This window comes from Daucus carota, chromosome 1 (genome assembly GCF_001625215.2).
Source record: "Daucus carota subsp. sativus chromosome 1, DH1 v3.0, whole genome shotgun sequence".
Taxonomy (NCBI): Eukaryota; Viridiplantae; Streptophyta; class Magnoliopsida; order Apiales; family Apiaceae; genus Daucus; species Daucus carota.
The window spans coordinates 12,029,563-12,053,234 of record NC_030381.2 but is presented as its reverse complement, the minus strand read 5'-3'; the positions used below and the strand labels follow the sequence as shown (position 1 = coordinate 12,053,234).

The window sequence follows — 23,672 nt, the reverse complement described above, 5'->3', positions numbered from 1 at the left end:
CATATTATCATCCCAATCTCAAAGAAAAGGTAAGAAGAGCTTATTTACAAAAAGGAGCATGTCAACCCTCTAATAATTTTAAAAAACGTAAAATTGGGAATTTGTTACGGCGTTTCAATCCTAATTGGTTCAATGAATATAAATTGTGGTTGGAGTATAGTGCAGAAAAAGAAGCTGTAAAAAATAAGGTGGGGATGCCCTTGTTAAAGAGGGTTTTGATGCTTGGAACAAAAAAAGAGATTAGATTTGCATGTGAAGGCCTTAACAGTGCACATAATCAAGCCTAGAAAAAATGTGAAAATTTGATGTAACAAAATCAACATATTGATGTGACATTTAATAGGCATTCAAAGCTGATTAAAAATAAATATCGAACTCGTTGCTTCAATTGATGTCTTCGTTTTCTTTTAAGACGTGGTCTTCCTTTATGTGGTCATGATGAATCTGATGAATCAATAAATCCAGGAAATTTTCTTGAAATTTTAAAAAATTTGGCTGCACATAATAAGGAAATTGATGAAGTTGTTGGAAAAAATGCTCCAGAAAATCTTAAGATATCGTCTCCAAACATTTAACATGACATTGTCAATGCTTCTGTGGTTGAAACTCTTAATTACATTATTCGTGATTTAGGAGATGATTTCTTTGCTATTTTGATTGATGAATCACGTGATATATCAGTAAAAGAACAAATAATTGTTATCTTGAGGTATGTTGATAAAAGAGGTCATGTTAATTCCTTGTAAAAATATGTTAAAATATTTTGACCCTATGAATTTTCTGACTGTCCGTGTGTGTAACCAATAGTTATATGTTAATCAACGCAGTTCAAGCATACTGCTAGTATAGTATCAACTAGTGAACTCTTTTATGTTGGAAATCCCACTGTATAGTATATGAACATTATTATTACAAGAGAATATTAAATCATGCACATTCATTTTAGGTATTCATGAGTCGTGACATCAGTTAGTTTCACCTCTATACGTATCTACTTACTCCTATAATATTGTGTACCCTTTTATCATTATTATTACAAGAATTCGATTATCATCACACAAATAATTGGTTAAAAATTATTGGATCACACAATAGCTTATAATTCCGTGTTTGTATGATATTATCCGTTTTAGGTTGTAGCCCGACCCTCACGGATGTTTATATTTAAAAGAAATTCTTTTTTCCCGATATAGGATTTGTGTTAGACACCTATTTCACAATCTCTTCTCAATCCAACAACCACAATCCTCTGACCCTTGTACCTTCACTACTTATATGTGATTCCTCATTTTCTTAGTTAAGAAGACTTTCGACACAAGCCATCCAAGACCTTTGTAGTGTTGGAAAGCCTCTCTCATCACACAACTACCGATTAGTATGAAATTATTTGCTCTAGATCGTGGCCAGCCTTCACGAATTTGTTTTTGGATTCTTCTCGAAAGGCGTCATACTAATGAAGTTGTTTAACTGCTCATATTCAAGACAAATCTTTCTAATTTTTTCAGTATAGGAATTGGGTTAACACCCACTCTACAAAAGTCACGGTAAAAAAGATTTGTATTTAGCTATATAGATAGAATAAAATCATTTTTAAGAAAACACAATTGAAAAGATTGACCACTCACAAATGATGCATCTATTATATTCGGTCACTTTTATATAAAAGCGACCTCTTTCTCGATTGCATTTATCAAGGTAATAAATATAATCTCGTTCGGTCCAAAAATATCACATTAGTCACTCATTTCAAAACTGAACCAATCTTATTATCAATCAAAAATTCATATCAACTTAGTCATCACAAATGTTGAAATTTTGCATCAATTCAGTCACTGACAGATAGTTTACGTGATATAAAATTTTAAATTAATAACAAAATTAAGTCAATTTTGAAATAAATGACTAATTTGATATATTTGAACTGAAAAAGTCATGTCTTTCATATTTATCCCATTTATCAAATTTGATATTTGTACATTCCACTTAAAATTAAAAATTTGACAATAATTTGATAAAGTCATGCATCCAGATTAATCAATATATATATATATATATATATATATATATATATATATATATATAAAGGAGGATGTAGCGCCTCTAGAATTGTTCGATTCCGTTTTCTAATTTTTCTTAAATTTTGGATAAAATATAATTATAATAAAAAAAATCAGGTTCAAGAATTCTAAGAGTAATCCAATTCTTTTCTTATTGAATTCTAAAGATGATATAATTCTTTCTTATTTAGTATATCTTTTTGGATTCTAAATATGATACAATACTTTTCTTATTTAGGAATCCTAAAAAGAATAGGATTATATTTATTTAAACTAAAAATAATAGATAAAACACAATTTATATTTAGGATTTGAAGATAATTCTTAGATGTAGTTGAATTTTATATTATAAAATTTTATTTTCGATAAGATATATAGAAGAATAATCTAATACTAGGTACGTAATCACAACTGTGTTTAAGAGTCTAAATAGTAGACACAAATAATAAATTAGATAACATGATGTGTTCAAATCATAAAATTTATTATCTCAGCGTATCTAGAATTATTGAATTTAGACTTATAATTTTCTTAATTAAATTTCAAATTGAAAATAAAATTATTACCTAAAAATCAGGTTAAAAATACAATTCTTATTTTCAAAAGTTATAAACTTATAGTCCTATTTTATTAAAAAAAATTTAAACTTTATATCTAACAAATAATTTTCTTAAATTTTAAATAGAAAATAAACTTAAAATCTTAAAATGAGGTTCAAGGGTTGCAAAGGTGATACAATTCTTTTTTGTATTCAAGAATCGTAAAAGGAGTATGATTTTATTTATTTAATGTAACAATCATTGAAAAAATACGATAAAAATATGTAATTCTTATTTTCGAAAGTTATAAAATTACAGTCTTATTTTATAAATTCTTTCCAAATTATATATATATAAAATAATTTTCTTAAATTTAGAATAGAAAATAAAATCAAGAATATAGAAAATAAAATTATAATGTGAAAATCAGGTTCAAGTATTGTATAGATAAAAGGATTGCAAAGATAGTACAATTCTTTTATTTATTTAGGAATCATAAATGATTAGGATTCTATTTATTCAAAATAATAATTATAGAACAAATATAATTAAAAAATATAATTCTTATTTTCAAAAGTTATAAAATTTATAATCTTATTTTATTAGCTTTTCTCAAATTATATATCTAAAAAATAAAAGGGAATTTCTCAATGGTACACTTTTAGTTTTGACTTTTCCAAATGGTACGCAAAATATTTTTGACTTCTGGTTGGTACACTTATACTATTTTAACGTTCTGTGTCATACCCCTCCCGTCAACATCTGTTAATCAAACGTTAACTTCTCCTCAATTAAAGCTAAACTAAAATCAAAAAAAAAAAGATTCGGAAGAAATTACAGCCTATTGAAATTACCACCGCTCTGCTTCCCAGGTTACTCCTAAAAACAAGGCTCAGGAGAGTTGCTGATAAAGGGTAGCTTATGGCAACAACATAACCTCACTACCACCATCGCCGGCCTTTCTCCACCAACTATCTAACTCCTTTATCACCGGTTGGCTATGATGAAACCCCTCATCCCACAAGAGACCCATCAATAACAGCAACCTCCGACCTCTACCCACCATCTCTCCCTTAATCACCCGTACTCCACCTCATCCCTCCGCCGCAACAAAACGCACCACCCCACAATCTCCTGCCTTCACCAGGCCGCACCTAATCGAGATAATCGACCTTCTATTTTCTTTTGATTTCAAGCTGTTGTGACCTCTGTATCTCAAAACCCTAATTCCCAATTTTATGTAAACCAGCGTGTTTGTGTCGTGGTTATCCGTTTGACTTTCAACCTATGCCGGCTGTAATTTCTTCTCTTTTTTTATTTTTTTTAAATTTATTTAAGGTTTAATTGAGAAGAAGTTAACGTTTGATTAACAGATGTTGACGGGAGGGGTATGACACAGAACATTAGAATAGTATAAGTGTACCAACCAAAAGTCAAAAACATTTTGCGTACCATTTGGAAAAGCCAAAACTAGAAGTGTACCATTGAGAATTTCCCAAAATAAAAACCAGCATCTTCCGGAATATCAAATTGTCTAAACAGGTTCGTAGCGCTAACACTAGTACAGAAAATGCTTTATGCAACGATTCTTTAGCGTCGGTCCATAATGACCATGTCGTTCCATAATGACCAAGAAGATAGCATCTCTATCATGAAAACATTTTTAAGATCTTCGCAACCTCATTCAAATTGTATGCATAAACTTACAACCAATATGTTCGATTTAGTCTTATGATTTTCTTGAATTTCGAATATAAAATAAAATTATAATCCAAAAAATCAAGTTCAAAGATCTTAAAGGTAATACAATTCTTCTTTTATTGAAATCTAAAAATAATAAAATTCTTTTCTTATAATTTTATTAAATTTTGGATTGAAAATATAATTTTATTTAAAAAAATCAAGTTCAAGGATTCCAAAAGTTAATACAATTTTTTTCTTTTTGGATTCTAAAGGAAATATAATTCTTTTCTTATTTAGGAATCATGAAAGGAATAGGATTATATTTATTTAAACTAACAATCATAGATAAAATGCAATTTATATTTAAGATATGTAAGGTAATATGTACAATTTTTATTTTCGATTTAGTCTTATAATTTTCTTAAATTTCGAATAGAAAATAAAGGATTGTAAAGATATAATCATTAAAAAAACTAATAGCAAAAAAATTAAAACCATTAAAGAATAATGATTTTTAACTAATAAATATGAATTATAAAATAATAGTAATTAACAAATAAAATAGGATCTATAAAATAGGAATCATATATTGATTTTATGATAATGTAAATGATTCTTGATTAGTATTGTATTTGACGGGCACAGGAAGCAGCCCAAACTTATTTTTATCTAAATAATAATAAATTTTCTATTAGTATTATGTTCCACCGGAAAGTGGCTAAAATAATTTTTTATCTGTTTTATGAATTTTTTTTTATTAAAACGAGACCACGGTTCAGAATAATTTTATCCAATCATAATCTTTAATTTTATCATTATTAGAATAATTTTTATATTTATTTAAACTAACAATCATAGATAAAATATAATTTATATTTAAAATTTGTAAGGTAATACGTCAAATTTTTATTTTCGATTTAGTCTTATAATTTTCTTAAATTTCGAATAGAAAATAAAGGATTCTAAAGATAATAATCATTAAAAAAACTAATAGCAAAAATATTAGAACCATAAAAGAATTATAATTTTTAACTAATAATAAGATATAAAATAAAAATAATTAATAAAATAAAATAAGATATATAAAATAGAATCATATATTGATTTCATGATAATGTAAATGATTTTTGATTAGTATTGTGTTTGATGGGCACGGGAGGCGGCGCATACTAATTTTTATCTAAATAATAATAATTTTTCTATCAGTATTATGTTTGATGGGAAAGTGGCTAAAATAATTTTTTATCTATATAATAATATTTTTTTTGTTAAAACACGACCACTGTTCAAAATAATTTTTATCCAATTATAATCTTTAACTTTATTATAGTTAGAATAATTTTTATTAGTATTGTGTTTGACAATAAGGAGACTCGAACTAATATTTAAATTATGATGTTTTGTTATTAGCATTGTGTTTGACAAAAGAGCGGCTCAAACTAATTTTGATCTAAATTATACCGTAATATTTAATTTTATCAACAAAATAATAATTGTGGATTAATATTGTCTTTGACGGGAGGGCGGTTCGAACTAATTTTATTATTAGTATTGTGTTTGACAGGATGATCACTTAAACAAATTTTTATGCTAATTACAATATTATTTTTTATTAATGATATGTTTAACCGGAAGATAATTCAAAATAATTTTTATGCTATTATAATATTAATTTTTATATAAAATTTATAACGCCGCCGCGGTCCGGGGCTTTATTCACTAGTTCTATTATAATGTAAAATAAATATAAATAACAAAAGTAAAGTATAAAAAGAGGTGACCCCAACATTTTAGAAGTTCCAGGTCTCCGCCCAGGCATAGAAAATGGAGCTGTTTCCAGTTCAAATTCGTACCAACAAGACACTTTTGCATCTTTCTCTCCCGTGACCATTGGTTATAGATAAGTACTTTATTCAACCCCAATATATACGTTTAAGCATCTTTCTCACTTTCTGAACAAATCTTCATACGTAGGCTTAAATGCATTTCTGGATCAAGTGTAAAACAATCAACGGGAAAAAAAAAACATTCATGACAAATTTAAAAAATAAAAATTAGAAGAAAATAATTCAAAAATATTAATAGTTGATAAGTTGATTATTGTTTGAATTTTGTACCGTCTACTCCCTCCGTCCCAACCATTTGTATACATTTGGTTGGGACACGAAGTTAACTAAAAATTAGGTAAAGTGGTGGGATCATTTATTTTTAATAATAGATTTTAGATAGTGGATGAAAGTATCGGTGTAATAGTGTTTTTTTTTATTATGGGATCATTTATTTTTAATAATAGATTTTAGATAGTGGATGAAAGTATTGGTGTAATAGTGTTTTTTTATTATAAAATGGAGACAGTGGAAGAAAGTAGTGAATGTAATAGTGTTTTATATTATAAAAAAGGTCGAGGTCTCTGATATGGGTCTGAAATTGGCCCTAAAAATTATTGGGTAATTTTGAGCCCGGGTCTGATTAAAGGCCAGAATATAAGGCCCGGATTCTGGGTTTATCACCCAAAATTCGTGGCTAGCAGATTGAGGTTATAAAAAGCCCGTTGGGCATCCATGTTTGAGAAACATGGGCTGCCCAAACTCAAGGCACGAGCCCCCAGCCCGGTCAGGGCCCAGAACTCGAATCCTAGTCCTACTAGGAGTCTGACTGACGAGTCCAGGACTCCGAGAGTCCTACAAGAACTCTGAATTTTGACTTGATTCTTCACCCCGCTGAAGATACGTTTTAATCAGTCTCTAGCCATGAGACATATATATAAAGGGCTCTACCCCTCCAAAATAGAACTACGTTTTTTGACTTGATTCTTCACCCCGCTGAAGATACGTAGGCACCTCGTGAGGATCCGTCTGAGTTCCGACTCGCGAGATCAGTCAAAAAGCACGAAGCTCACCCCTCGATTTTTGATCCATAACATTTGGCGCCGTCTGTGGGAAGAAGACAACAACCATGGTGTCCACCAGATTACGCTCAGAAATTCATGCACCTTCAAACGGAGACAACACCGCAACCCAGGATCCACCCTTGTCTCAGGTCACCGCTGGAACCTCGAATCCCGTCACCACCACACCACCAGTCACGTTGACCCTTGCTAGCAGTGGCACAACCACCGCTGCTCAAACCTCGATTCCTATGATTTTTGGCACGTTGTCCCCTATGACTAATGTTGTGTCCACAGCCACTGATCATGGGACTCATTACTCAACCGTTGTGACGACCACAAGAGGACCAACAGATGAGTATGTAGTTTATACGGACGACTCTTCTGAAGATTCGGAGAGGGACTATGATATCCCCCCACGAAGGAGGAGAGACGGAAACCAGAGCCGAGGCTCCCAGCACAACACCAGGCCAAATAACCCCGAGTCCCGTCGCCCCACGGACTAGGAGTAAGAAGCCAGGATTCGAGCTTATGAACAGGAGATAGCTCAGTTGAGAAGAGACAGGGCGGCACACAAGACCAGGCAGCCACCACCCGAACCTCGGCAACAGACTGAAAACCCTCAGAACGCAGGTATGAATAGAATTCACTTGTTGGCTGCAGGTGATCCAGATAACCCGATCCCCCCATTCACCGAGGAGATCATGGCAGCAAGGATTTCTCGAAAGTTCAAGTTGCCCACAATTAAGGCGTATGATGGAACGGGTGACCCCGCGAATCATGTACGAACTTTCATGAATGCATTGCTGTTGCAACCAGTCACGGAGGCCATTAAGTGTCGAGCCTTTCCCCAAACTTTGAGTGGGATGGCACAACACTGGTATAGTCGACTACCCCCTAACTGTATATCCTCGTTTGGAGATTTGAGCCGAGCTTTCATAGGCCAGTTTATTGGGAGCAAGACCCACGCTAAGAGTTCAGCCTCGTTGATAAACCTTCATCAAGGCAGGAACGAATCCCTCAGAGACTATATGAATAGGTTCACCAAGGAGGCGCTCAAGGTCCCGGATTTAGACCAGAAAGTAGCCATGATTGCCCTACAGCAAGGAACCAGGGATGATAATTTCCGCCGATCACTAGCCAAGAGGGCCCCTGAAAATATGAATGAGCTCCAGGAGAGGGCCAGGAAGTATATCAAGGCTGAGGAAAGCCTGAAGAAATCTCAGAATAACCAGGGACCGACCCCGAACCCAAAGAAACGTGGAAACGACACCGAGTACAACGCGGATAGTAAGTATTTAAAGACAGGGGATGGTGATAAGTCCCCAACCAAAAAGAAAACAGGACCGAGGTTCACTGACTATGCAAGGCTGAATGCCCCTAGGAGTCAGATCCTGATGGAAATTGAGAAAGATGAAAGTGTTCGATGGCCGAAGCCTATCAGGACTGACCCCGAAAAGAGAAACAAGGACTTATACAGCAGGTTTCATAAGGATACAGGACATAAGACCGATGATTGTCGGCAGTTGAAGGATGAGATCGAGTTTTTGATCCGAAAAGGCAAGTTGTCCAGGTATACTAGGGATACGGACAAGAATCCCCGTGACAATGACAACCGTGGAAAAGACAACGATGATAGGAATAAGAGAAACCAGCCTAGAGGGCCTGTGATCAATGTAATCTCTGGAGGACCGACCGCAGCAGGCCTATCTAGTAACTCACGAAAAGCTTATGCTCGTGAAGTGATGTACATTGTTGGAGAGCCCCCGAAGAGAGCAAAAATTGAGTTTGCTCTAGCATTCGACAATTTAGATCTTGACAGAGTTAAATTTCCCCATGATGATCCTTTGGTAATCACCCCGGTGATTGGAAACTCTTCTGTAAAAAGGGTACTCGTTGATAGTGGAGCCTCAGTAGATATCTTATTTCATGGTGCATATGAGAAGATGGGATATTCTGATTCACAATTGACACCTTCAGATATGCCTATATACGGCTTTAATAACGTGGAGACAAAGATTGAAGTTATGATCTAACTACCCGTGACAATGGGAACCGAGCCTAGACAGGCCACATGTATGCTGAATTTTTTGGTCGTTAAGGCTTCATCAACCTACAATGTTATCCTTGGTAGGACTGGGATACATGCTTTTAAAGCAATCCCATCCACCTACCACTTGAAGATCAAATTCCCTACCAAGAATGGGGTGGGAGAAGAGATAGGAGATCAAAAAATGGCTAGAAGTTGTTATGTGGGGGCTCTGAAATCTGGAGGGACCGGGGGGCAAGTTCTCCCAATTGAGGACTTGGATGTCCGAGAGGAAGAGGAAAGGAGAGGAAAGCCTGCTGAGGACTTGGTTCCCTTATCCCTATATCCAGATGAGCCCGAGAAGGTGACCTATGTAGGGGCATCGCTCCCCGAGGATATGAAATCCGAATTTGTGAAATTCTTGAGGAACAACCGGGATGTGTTTGCTTGGACCGCAGCCGATATGCCAGGGATTGATCCCCTCTTTATGACGCACACGCTTAACGTAAGCCCAGATAGAAAACCTGTAAAACAAAAGAAGAGAATGTTAGATATAATTGATGATTACTAATGTTCTTAAAGTTTGTTTTAGAACAGGAGTGATCAGAGTTTAAGCTGGAAGCTGATCAGAGTTTGATGAAGCTGATCAGAGTTTAGTAAAGTCTGACCAGAGTTTGATAAAGTCTGATCAGAGTTTACATAGTCAAGATTTGTCAGAGTTTACACGTGGAAACACTACACCATAGAATGCATATGGCAACACCCATGAAACGTTGCTTTAGCTTCATAATATGTTGCCATAGACCAAAAATCGATCAAAGGCAACATATATAAGCGTTGCATTTTTCGATGTTGCCTTTGCTCTTTATGGCAACACTGCATTCCTCTATGCCAACATCAAATTTTATGTTTTATTAGGCTCCAGCAGCAACGATTCAGTTAGCCTATACCAACACAAATATGTGTTGGCGTTGCGTACAGATTTTTGAAAAATGAAGTGGGCCCCACATGTGGGGACCGCTTTTGCTACGTCAGCAGGTGTGTGGACCATAAGTGACACATCAGAAGTTGTGGGACCCACCACTGCCACATAAGCAGTGACGGGACCCTGATGCCACGTCATCACATGTGGGCCCCACATTTGCCATGTCATCAACTGTGGGCCCACAATGTGCCACGTCATGAAAGGTGGGGCCCATATGCCACGTCATCATAGTGGGTCCCACCCTGCCACGTCAGCAGCAGTGGGGACATTTGCCACGTCATCATGGTGGGTCCCTCACTGCCACGTCGGCAGCAGTGGGGACCACAGGTGCCACGTCATTAAGTGGGGCCCACCTCTGGTCCCCAGTTTTTGCCAACATATTTTTCAACAACTGCAACATATTTTAGCAACATTTTTTTGATAAATCTGTTCTTTTTGCCAACAGTTTATAATAGCAATGCCAACAGTTTTAGATATGAAAAAATGAAATAGCATGTTTGTAAGTGGCCTATCCATTACACAACCAACTGCATAATTACCAATAAAACATCAATACACAACCAACTGTATATAGAATCCACAAACTACAATTCTCCAAACTAAACCACCAACTCCATAAAACCACCAAAAGAATCCACCAACTACATACATCCACCAACTACATAGATTCACCAAAATAATCCAACAACTACATAATATATCCCAAGCAACTACAAGAAATCCACCGAATTAATTTACCAAGTACATACCATTCAACCATAGTTAATGCACAATGTCTACGTTAGAATATTATAAGCAAAAGATAAATTCTCTAAAATAGAGCAGAGATAATTAACTAAGAGCTAGTGCCACCAGTCGTAGGAGTGCCATTTTCTTGGTCACTCGAGACGGTCGTGCAAAGCTCCCCAAGATCAATGTTGATATTTGGGTTTGCTTCACCCAATTTTTTAAGCACATATGTCAAATTTTCCTGGACCTTTTTGTTAACCTGAGCATCCAACTCTGATTGCACCCTCTCACTCACTTTTGCCTCGACTTCTTCCATCAGACTTTCCCTTATCTTGCTTGTGAGGTCCTGCACATACGTCTGTGTTGGAGCAGCGGCAGGAATTTTGGATGGCTCCACTGATCTTCCTACAAGCCAAAATGAACCATGTTCTTTTCCATCTGTGATCAGTTCATCAATCCCCTCTTCTGCTGTGCTGAGCTTCTTCTTAATCTTATCCTACAAATTTAGGAGACCGAAACCAATGAAATATATCAAGTTCTAAGTTACACTAGTAATTCAGTTGCATAGCATTTAATTAAAAAAAACTAAATGCTTACAATTCTGTACTTCATTACAGAAGGCTCAGTCATATATGTGCGTCCTGGGTGTCGTTTACGAGTTTTAACAAAAACTTTCGCATCTGATGGTTCACCCGCATCCGGCATAGTCTGCTGCATCTTCTTTTGCTAGTAGAAAAGATCACAAGTATAGCAATATCAATTAGATGAGACATTAACATCCGATCATATTAGCTAATACAATTTTAAAAAGTACTATTAGCATCAAATTTATTTATCTTGGAATACATATAAACTTACAACATGACTTCAACTTTGATATTTAGTCATAGCACACATATAAATTAGAAAAAAGCACAAATTCGAATACAAACTCCATTTATAAACAGCCTATGGACGCAAACTCCATTAATAAATTAGTACATAAACTCGAAGGAAATTTAGGATAGAGCGTATACATAAAATTGAATATAACTGAATTATTAGAAAGATTATGATTTTATGTTTTTGTATATTTTAAGAACACATGAAAATTTAAGAACACATGAATAATAAATAAAACAAGGCATTCAAGAAGTGATATACCATTTTGTATTTTACTTGTGAGAAACATCTAGGACCAGCAGTATGTGTGTCAACCACAAAACTACGGCTCACAACACATTTCCTCGCATTTTCCTGCAAAAAACATGAATGCTATGAATATCGCAAATATCACATTCAAAAAATATTTGAAATAAAAATTTTATAACATTACATCGCTTATAATTTTTAGAAAAAGACCACAAATATAAACACAGTATCATATTACGTGTATCCCTTTTTAATTAAATTTTTATCTCTATTAAAGTGAAAAACAAGGATGCTGAGAGTTTTAAAGTAACACATATACCTGAACTTTTGCATCTCCCCAGTATTTTATCAGCGACTTGAAAGTTTCAAGTGGAACATCTTCAGGCCTATTTTCCAGCCTATCCTCATCATTGTCATAAGGAGTGTAATGTGCCTTCTTCAAGCGACACTTGCGCCCCCTCCAAGATTCTTGAATTGTCATCATCGACCATGCTCTCAATTCCTCAGGAATAATATACCGTTGCTTCAAAAAGTTGAACATAAAATATGTTAAACTAATCTTGAATATTTTACTGTACATCCTGAAATACTAACAAAAAAAACAAAATTTTACATTTATTTAAAGTCAGTATGTACCTTCACATAACTCCACATTGTGTCCTTAGGCTTTTAGGAACATGACGCCAACTTACATAAGTTAGCGCCACACAACGTCTCGCCATTGTCCCCAAAAAGTTGCTAAGTTCAGACACAACTTTGTCGTCATCTGAAATAGGCTGGAAACGGCTATTCATGTCAATCACAACTCTCTTGTCAAAGGGCCTGGAGTGAACTCTATCCATTCTTGTTCCTCCTCGGAATCTCTTTGGAACTTCAACTTTAGGTGCATGAACAAAATAGATGATGCATTAATTAGAGAAAGAACAAAAAAACATTACATAAAAAAATAAAGCATATCAGGTCTCGGACATATTATATGAAAACATTTCTGTTTGCAGCACATTTAAATTACTATGCATCCGTATATGGTTTGGGTTAGTCCCTTTACCCCATTATAAAGCCGTCAAGACTAATAATAATGTGTACATAAATTTAGCTTTATAGATATCCATATGTTATCACAATGCCAATACCTATAAATTCAGTGCTTTCAGTCTCTTCTAAATACCATTTAAGAATTTTAGTGACATATAGATTATATTTAATATTATTGATTTTACTGATGTGAATTCTTTTAATTTGACATCACAAAAATCATAAATATTCACATCGATAAAATCAGGCAAATTCAATTTTTGTGAAATTTTTTTTATAGCAAGGCTGTACAAGAAAAATGAAAAAAGGAATATATGCTGACCTTCATTTTCTTCTCCATCTTCGTAATCAGCCAAGCTAGGTTCTGCAGGTTGAGGTGGTTTTTTGGTTGTGGCTACTTACATATAAATATTCCTAGCACAACTGAGAAGCACAAAACTAAAAAAAAAATCTAACTCAGCACATCCAACTCGATTTAAAAATATATAATAACAAAACACCAAAAACAGAATATAACACAGAACACATATTAGAACACAAATAATAAATAGAACACAAAACACAAAGAGAATACAAGAGATGAAATTACCTTAAGCTCGAAGAATCTGAGATGAAACCGACTAAAGCCCCAAATCGAAACCCTAATTAGCAAGCAAAATAGAACCGGAATCAGCAAGCAAGCAAGCAAAATCGAACCCAAATCGAACCTGAGATAAAATGAAATCCCTAATCAGCAAGCAAAATAGTAAAAAAAGAACATTAAAAAGCCCTAAATTAAAAGCCCTAATTTCTATGAGCGTGAGGTGAGGTGTGAGTGTGTGAGGTGTGAGTGTGTGAGGATAAGTGTGAGTGTGTGAGGAGTACAGAGGAGGTGACGAGCGGTGAGGAGGTGAGCGGAGAGGTGCGGAGGAGCGGTGAGGAGTTGAGCAGAGAGAGGTGCGGTGAGGTGAGGTGAGAGAGAGAGTGAGCTGAGAGTAGTGTGAGTGTGTGTTAGAAAATGAGTTGTTCGAAATTTTCACTAAGTATGGGCGGTTGTTTTTACCGCTCCCCTAATTTTCAGCAACAACATTAATATAATAATTCTATTTCAATTAAATTGTTTAATTATTTACTTAAAATAAGATAATTTTAATTATTGTTTTTTGTTTATTAATAATCTTAATCAATTTATTAATATTTTGATGTATATTTAATACCAAAATTAAGTTTTTGGATCCATGATTAATTTAAATATGCGGTCTATTGACACGAGTTGGGAGTCTTAACTGATTTGACTGTTAAAAGACCGCATTAAATAAAATCATATTTTTTCGAAAAAATTCTCGCATCACTAAAATCACGAGAATTTAACATCCGTACGGATGGATCTTTGAAAACAGATTTAAAAAAAATACATTCTTCACTCTGCACTAGTCTATTGACACGAGTTGGGAGTCTTGACCGATTTGACTGCTAATAGACTGCATCAGATAAATCCATATTTTTTCGAAATAATTCGGGCATCACTAAAATCACGAGAATTTAACATCCGTACGGATGGATCTTTGAAAACGGATTTAAAAAAAATACAATCTTCACTCTGCACTAGTCTATTGACACGAGTTGGGAGTCTTGACCGATTTGACTGTTAATAGACTGCATCAGATAAATCCATATTTTTTCGAAATAATTCGGGCATCACTAAAATCACGAGAATTTAACATCCGTACGGATGGATCGTTGCAAATGGATTTTAAAAAAATACAATCTTCACTCTGCACTAGTCTATTGAAAAGAGTTGGGAGTCTTGACCGATTTGACTGTTAATAGACTGCATCAAATAAATCCATATTTTTTCGAAAAAATTCTCGCATCACCAAAGTCACGAGAATTTAACATCCGTACGGATGGATCGTTGAAAACGGATTTAAAATAATGCTTTCTTTATTCTGCACTAGTCTATTGACACGAGTTGACAGCCTTGACCGATTTGACTGTTAAAAGACGGCATCAAGTGAATCCAGATTTTTTCGAAAAAATTCTCGAATCACCAAAGTCACGAGAATTTAACATCTGTATGGATGGATCGTTGAAAACGGATTTTTAAAAAAATTCTTTCTTCATTCTGCACTAGTCTATTGACACGAGTTGGCAGCTTTGACCGATTTGACTGTTAAAAGACGGCATCGAATAAATCCAGATTTTTTCGAAAAAATTCTCGCATCACCAAAGTCACGAGACTTTAACATCTGTACGGATAGATCGTTGAAAACGGATTTTAAATAATAGTTGTAATGCTACCTTTTTTAATTTAATCAAGATTTTGTAAACAGGTTATATTAAAGTAATGGAATTTTTGACCAAGTGCAAGGTTTGGTGCAGTGGTTGGCACCATATACTTTCTCATGGGAGGTTGGGGGTTCGATTCCTCAACCTTAAAAAATTTTCTTCACATTTTCTTCACATCTCACAACAGTACTGACACGTCATCCAGAGTGGGGCCCACAAGGATCCCACAATGCCACATCAGTAGCGAGGTGTCCCACAGTGGGACCCACTGCCACGTCAGCAACAGTGGGCCCACATGTGGGACCCAAAATGCCACGTCAGCAGCAGTGGGGCCCACATTGCCACGTCAGCAGTACTGGGGCCCACTGTGGGACCCCCAACGCCACGTCAGCAGCAGTGGGGCCCACAGTGCCACGTCAACAGCAGTGGGGCCCACTTGTGGGGCCCACAGTGCCATGTCAGCAACAGTGGGGCCCACAATGCCACGTCAGCAGCACTGGGACCCACACTGCCACATCAGCATCCGTGGGTCCAAGGGTGAGGAAACACTAGAGCCACGTCAGCATTTATATTTTAAATAAATATTTATGGCAACAAATCTTCATACCTAAAGCAACAGTCTCTACGACAACAGTTACTAGCAACAGATTTTGGATGTCTAAGGCAACAGATAGATGACAATGTTGTGGTAGCCAAAATATGAATGGCAAAGGCAACAGAAACAATGGCAACGTTAGCTTTAAATGTTGTAGTAGACCGTTTATGGTGTAGTGAAAGAGCTCAGAAGCGGATATACTTCAAGGAAGGATAGAAGCGGAGGAGTGATTTGCTGACTATGGAAACTAAACAGAAAACTGTAGCAATCTTTGATTGATAGAATACATAGCTGATTTATAGGATATCAAATCAGAGATTGATTTTGTAACTGTGTCTATATAAACACAGATTAGGGTTACTCTATATGAGTTGAGTTATCGAGTATATTGTTAAGAACCCTAGCAGCTCTTAGTGATACAATATAAATCACTGAGAGAGTTTTTGTAACCATTCAAGCTTTGTGAATAAGAGTTTATTGTTTTCAATCTCTTATATTGTCATACTGCGTTACAGATTGTGATCACTATATCATCTTATATAGTGAGTTTATAGGACCTAACAAGTGGTATCAGAGCCAGCTCTGTTAAGATTACTACAGTGAGATCTTAATCACAATCATGTCTGAAAAATCACAAGCTTCATCCTTTAGAGTTCCAATCCTTAAGGCATCTGAATATCCAGTCTGGAAAGAGAGAATGATCATATTCTTAGACTCTGTTGATCCAGAATACCTTGACAGGATCTATGATGGACCACATATGCCCACCAAGCTCTCTGTTGGGCTTGCTGATGAACCTCAGAAGATGGTTCCAAAAGAAAAGAAAGATTATACCCCTGAGGACATCCTGTCAATTGGTAAAGACTCCAAGGTGAAACACCTTCTGCACAGTGCCCTTGATAATGCAATGTCTAATAGGGTGATTGGGTGCAAAACTGCTAAACAAATCTGGGATGCTCTGGAAACCAGATGTCAGGGAACTCAGGCCATAAAGAAAAATAGAAAAACAATCCTTACATAGGAGTATGAGCACTTTGACTCAAAGTCTGGTGAGTCCTTGACAGATCTGTATGACAGATTTGTCAAACTGCTGAATGACTTATCTCTGGTGAACAAGGAATATGATCTTGAAGACTCAAACCTCAAATTCCTTCTGGCTCTTCCTGAAAAGTGGGATTTGAAAGTCACCACAATAAGAGACAATCTTGATCTTGGAGAAATGTCTCTTGATGATGTTTTTGGAAGACTGAAGACCCATGAACTTGAGATGGAGCAAAGAAGCAAACGTCATGGAGGCAAATCAAAGTCTGTTGCTCTGAAAGTTCAAGAGGAAGCTGCTAAGAGCAAAGGAAAAGTTCATGTCACAAAGTCTGACATTGAGTCATCAAACTCTGATGACTCAAACTCTGATGTCTCAGACTCTGATGACAGTGATGGTGAAATGATGCAGTTAGCAGCATTGATGGTGAAAAGCTTCAAGAAATTGGCCTACAAAAAGTTCAACAAAGGCAAAAGTTTTTCAAGGAAAGACAGAAACTCTGACAGAGTTTATGATAAGAAGAACTTCAAGAAGAATGAGGGCAAGGAAGGGAAAGCTGGAAAAGCTGACAAGTATACCTGTTTCAACTGTGGTGAAAAGGGTCACTTTGCATCTGAATGCAAGAAAGCCAAGAAGGAAAAAGAAAAAGCCTTTATCACCAAGAAAGGAAACTGGACAGATACATCTGATTCAGAAGAAGAAGTCAATTATGCTCTGATGGCAAACACTGACAACAACTCTGAATCTACTGCAAAGGTACCTCATTCTACTCTTGCCTTTGATACTGAAGATATAACTGAGTTAAGATTGTTTCTTAAAACTTTGCATATCAGCTTTAGAGATCAGACTTTAGAAAATGAAAGATTAAAATCTGAAACTCTAAGTGTAAAGAAAAGGAATGATTATCTAGAAAAAGAATTAGTTCAGATGTTGGAAGTTCAGAAAGAAAGAGATGATGCTGTCATTGTCAAAGATGAATTATTAAAAAGGTATGCATCTCTTCAATCAGAACTTGCTAAGGAAAGGGAGATCATTAAGACATGGACTAATTCAGGCAAAACTACTCAGGATATCTTAGGTAGTGGAAACTGGAAGAAGGGACTAGGTTACACTGATAACTCAGAAGCTGAGTCATAAAAAACAGAGTTTGTTAAAACTCAAAAACCTAAGGTTAAACCTATTAAATTTGTTGCTGAATCCTCTAAGTCTAAACAGAGTAGACCAGAATCAGAGATTAACAACAATTTAAAAACTGTTAAGCCCAAACAGGTTAACATAGGACTGATGACTCAGAAACAGCTTAAGCATAAGCTTAAAGAGGTAAAGTCTGATAGCAAAGACAAGGAGCCTAGGAAAAATAGAAATGGCAAGGTTGGAATAGACAAGAGTAATAACTACATGCCTGTTCCAAATGCACCTAGAAAGACATGCCATAACTGTGGAAATACTAATCATCTTGCTAATTTTTGCAGGAAGAACAAAGACATTAACTCCTTACCTACAAAGTCTGGAGTTAGAAAAAGTAGTATTAGATATAAACCACAAGATCCATGTTTTCATTGTGGTAGTTTATGGCATTCTATTTATACTTGCAAAGAATATCATAGTTTGTATTATGATTATTATCAATTGAAACCTTCTTTGAAGAAGTTTAATAAAAACTCTGCAAGTACAAACTCTGTTTCAAGTACAAACTCTGATCCAAAGTCTGTTAGCTCAAACTCTGATAAAAATAATTCCGCTGCAAAAGCTAACAAACTTAATAAGACCAAAGGATCCAAGCAAGTCTGGGTCCTTAAAACTAACAATTAACGGTCTTTGTGATTGCAGGGCAACAGGAAGAATATTCTAGTCTTGGACAGTGGATGTTCAGGACACATGACTGGAAATAAGGCCCTGCTGTCAGAGTTTGTGGAGAAAGCTGGCCCAAGTGTTTCTTATGGAGGTGGCAACATAGGAAGGACTCTGGGATATGGCAACATCAATCTTGGAAATGTCATCATATCAAATGTAGCTCTTGTTCAAGGGCTAAAACACAATTTACTCTCTGTCAGTCAAATCTGTGACAGAGGATATCATGTTGATTTCTATGGAGAACACAGTGAGATAGTAAGCAAGTCAACAGGCAAGGTGGCAGTGATTGCTCACAGACATGGAAATATTTATGAAATCCACCTGCCTACAAACTCTGAAGGAAAAGCAATTTGCTTATCTACAAGAATCTCTGCAGAAGAAAGTTGGAAGTGGCATAAGAAGCTCTCACACCTGAATTTCAACTCCATAAATGAGCTTATAAAGAAAAAGCTTGTGAGAGGACTCCCTGAATCACTACTCACATCCGATGGATTATGTGATTCATGTCAAAAGGCCAAGCAGAGAAAGACATCCTTCAAGAGTAAGACTGAATTCTCAATAAAGAAACCATATCATCTTCTACATGTTGATCTATTTGGACCAGTTAATGTACCATCCATTGCAAGGAAGAAATATGCTCTTGTCATTGTTGATGAGTATACCAGATACACTTGGGTATATTTTCTTCACTCTAAAGATGAAACAGCCTTGCATCTGATGGATCATGTGAAACAACTGGATCATGGATCTGAAGACAAAGTGAAGATCATTAGAAGTGATAATGGAACTGAGTTCAGAAATTCAACAATGGAAGAGTTCTGCAAAGAAAGAGGTGTAGTGCAACAATTTTCTGCACCTGGTACACCACAGCAAAATGGTGTAGTTGAGAGAAAAAACAGGACTCTTATAGAATCTGCCAGAACTATGCTTGATGAGGCTAAACTACCTACTTATTTCTGGGCAGAAGCTGTTCAAACAGCTTGTTTCACTCAAAATGCAACACTGATTAATAAGCATGGCAAGACCCCATATGAGATGGTGAGGAAAAAGAAGCCAAATCTGAAGTACTTTCATATATTTGGGTGCAAATGCTTTGTATTTAAGACTCATCCAGAACAGCTTACCAAGTTTGATTTAAAAGCTGATGAAGGCATTTTTGTAGGTTATCCTCTGATAACAAAGGCCTTCAGAGTCTACAATCTAAGAACCAAGGTGATCATGGAATCCATACATGTGTCATTTGATGACAAAAGAATTATGGGTTTAGCAGAAATGGATGATCATGAAAAACTGCATTTTGAAAATGAAGAAATATTCTCTGATTCAACAAACTCTGATGAACAGTCAAACTCTGACTGTGAGCAAAATTCAGCAAACTCTGATGAAAATTTACAAGTTCATGATGATGAAGCACTTGCTGAGGGGGAGCATCAGAATGTTTCAGACTCTACCCAAGACTCATCAGAGAATGCTAACTCAAACTCATCATAGAATACTGATTCAAACTCTGATAGCACAAATGCAGGGGGAGCTACAGAGAATAATCAACAGAATCAGGAGAGCATGGATCAAGGGGGAGGATCCAATGATGAAAATAGTCAACTTCCACATGCTAGGAAGTGGACAAAATCTCATACACCTGATTTAATAATTGGAGATCCAGAAGCAGGTGTGCAAACAAGGACAGCTACAGCAAATGAGTGTTTACATCATTGCTTTCTGTCACAAACAGAACCTAAAAAGGTGGAGGAAGCTCTTCAAGATACTGACTGGATTCAAGCAATGCAAAAGGAGCTAAATGAGTTTGAGAGAAACAAAGTGTGGACCCTAGTACCAAGACCTAAAGATAGATCCATAGTTGGTACAAAATGGGTTTTCAGAAACAAAACTGACAGTGAGGGTGTCATAACAAGGAATAAAGCAAGGCTTGTGGCAAAAGGGTATTCACAACAGGAAGATATTGATTATGATGAGACATTTGCTCCAGTTGCAAGATTGGAGGCAATTAGAATCTTTCTGGCCTATGCTGCTCACAAGAAATTCAAGGTATTTCAGATGGATGTCAAAAGTGCTTTTCTAAATGGGAAACTGGATGAGGAGGTATATGTTGAACAACCTCCAGGATTTGTGGATCCAAAGCATCCAGACTATGTCTACAGATTGGACAAAGCACTTTATGGACTAAAGCAAGCTCCAAGGGCATGGTATGAAACTCTGGCTCAATTTCTTCTTGAAAGTGGATTTACTAGAGGTACCATAGATAAAACCCTGTTTTATTTGAATCATGGTAATGATCTGCTTTTAGTCCAAATCTATGTTGATGACATTATTTTTGGCTCCACTAATGCTAAACTCTGTCAAAGATTTGCCAAGCTCATGCAGTCTAGGTACCAAATGAGCATGATGGGGGAACTCAGTTATTTTCTGGGTTTACAAGTTAAACAGACTGAAGATGGGATTTTTATAAATCAAGCCAAGTATACCAGAAATCTTTTGAAGAAATTTGGTATGCAAGACAGTTCAGCTGCAACTACTCCTATGGCAACAGCAACCAAACTAGACAAAGATACTGGTGCATCAGTGGATATCACAAACTATAGAGGAATGATTGGATCGTTGCTTTATCTGACTGCAAGTAGACCAGACATCATGTATGCCACATGTCTATGTGCAAGATTTCAGGCAGATCCAAGAGAGCCTCATCTGATTGCAGTAAAGAGGATATTCAGATATCTCAAGGGAACCACATCATTGGGATTATGGTATCCTAGAGAATCAGATTTTAGTCTAATTGGATACTCTGATGCAGATTTTGCAGGTTGCAAAATTGACAGGAAAAGCACAAGTGGGAGTTGTCAATTTCTGGGTGGAAGACTTGTTTCTTGGTACAGCAAGAAGCAGAAGTCCATTTCCACATCAACAGCAGAGTCAGAGTATATAGCTGCAGGCAGTTGCTGTGCTCAAATTCTTTGGATGAAGAATCAACTGTTGGACTATGGGCTATCCTTTTCTAAAATTCCTATTTATTGTGATAACCAAAGTGCTATTGCTATGACAGGAAACCCAGTTCAACATTCTCTGACAAAGCACATCAGTATACGATATCATTTTATAAGGGAGCATGTGGAGGAAGGAACCATTGAACTTCACTTTGTTCCTACTGAACAGCAGCTAGCAGACATTTTCACCAAACCATTAAGTGAAGCAACTTTTACTAGGCTGGTGAATGAGCTAGGAATGATATCAGGAACTGAGTAAACATAATGGTTAGATCTTTCAAATTTAAATTGTCAATTTACCATATGTATTGCTCACACATATGCCATGATATATGTTGATGAGTATTTCTATGAGTATCGTTCACAGGGAAGGACTAAATTCAATATCAATTCAAGTGTATTATTCCTTAAATTTAGAAGTGTAGAAGAATAATTGGGTGTTTTGTTACTAACTAAATTATACTACTAAGCAATTAAAATCTAAGATTTAACGATGGAGAAAACAATCCAGGAACATGGGTTCTTCAATTGGTTTCATGAATGTCTAATATGTGATATCTTGTTCTCCCACTTTGCTAAAAACAATTCTTCTAATGCTTATATTGTTCTCTCCCAAGATACAATATATTGCCTACAACTATATCTTGAACGTCACTCCCATGATCAATCAAAATATAAGCCATAAACTATTGATACCCAAGAATTTATAGTTTCATAACTCGCATATTAATCTCCCGATTCAATAATTGAATTATGTCCATCATATCATGTACTAGAATTACAAATCCTCTCCCGATTCATTATAACTCCTATGAATACCATTAAAGGTTCATGACTCCTCTAATTGTGTTAAGCGCTCAATGATAGATTAGCGAAAGCAAGAAGAATCACAACATTATCAGACAAACATATTAAACCAACGAATACTTCCCAATCCCCGGATTAGGGGATTAGTTACTCATAATTAAATAAGAAACTGTATATGTATGAGTAAACCAAACCATGAGTACAAGAGTCAAGAGTAGAAGAATACAACTTTAAGGGCTCCTTAAAACACCGGATGAATCCCTTCAATCCTTTACTCTATCTCCCTCTATAAGTGTTTCTCTCTCTCTCGATACAAAATAATCTCCGATATATCTCTAATAATCTAAACCCTAATATTAATAGTGTTTTTAATGGGCTTCTTGGAAAACAAATCCGGTTTTCTAAAATAAATTGGATTCTGAAAAGAAATTCGCAGGCTGACTTTCAGGCCTGATTCTGGGCTGCTCCAGTTGGATATTGACATCTGGACCACTTTAAACTTGTAGAAAATTCCGATATCTTCATGTGGGCTATTGAATCGCCCAATTCTGATGTCCAGAACTCAAGTTATGGCCCAAACAAGATTTGCTTTGCAGTCTATCCATAAAATCCGAATTTCTATCCGATTAAGCCCAAATAAGCTTGATTTAATCCAACTTTAGAAATATTTATTTTCCTGCCATTAAACACTTAAAATCAATTAGTAATAACCCGATTATTTACAAAATACTAAAATTATAGGAATAAAATCATATAAAAGCATATATAAATATATGCTCTATCAAATATCCCCACACTTAGTGTTTTGCACGTCCTCGGGCAAATAAAATAAATAAAACTAACACTTAATAGATATACCACTTCCGTAGGTGATCACGGTTGCATTTGGCATATGCAACAAGCCCTTTAAACCCCTAGGCAGCCCTAGTGGACGAGTAAGGTCTCGTGAGGGCCTGTAGTGAATGTACCCACAAAATTCATTTTGTTTTGCAGCCTATTCTTAAGAATGCAACTAATATGAATGCAAGCTAAATG

At 35.7% G+C, this 23,672-nt stretch overlaps 2 protein-coding genes across 2 annotated transcripts; both read left to right on the top strand.

The window, feature by feature from the left end:
- The first annotated feature begins 8,032 nt into the window (after window positions 1-8,032).
- LOC108204072 (uncharacterized) lies at window positions 8,033-9,202 on the top strand. Its single transcript, XM_064091060.1, has one exon. It carries the CDS (start codon window positions 8,033-8,035, stop codon window positions 9,200-9,202), a length of 1,170 nt encoding a protein of 389 aa, XP_063947130.1.
- Window positions 9,203-15,798: 6,596 nt separating this feature from the next.
- On the top strand, window positions 15,799-22,065 carry LOC135151920 (uncharacterized mitochondrial protein AtMg00810-like; the record flags this gene model as incomplete). Its single annotated transcript, XM_064091035.1, has 2 exons — window positions 15,799-15,901; window positions 21,077-22,065. Coding segments are annotated over exons 1-2 (1,092 nt in total), but the record flags the coding sequence as incomplete, so codon positions are not given.
- Window positions 22,066-23,672: the final 1,607 nt, after the last annotated feature.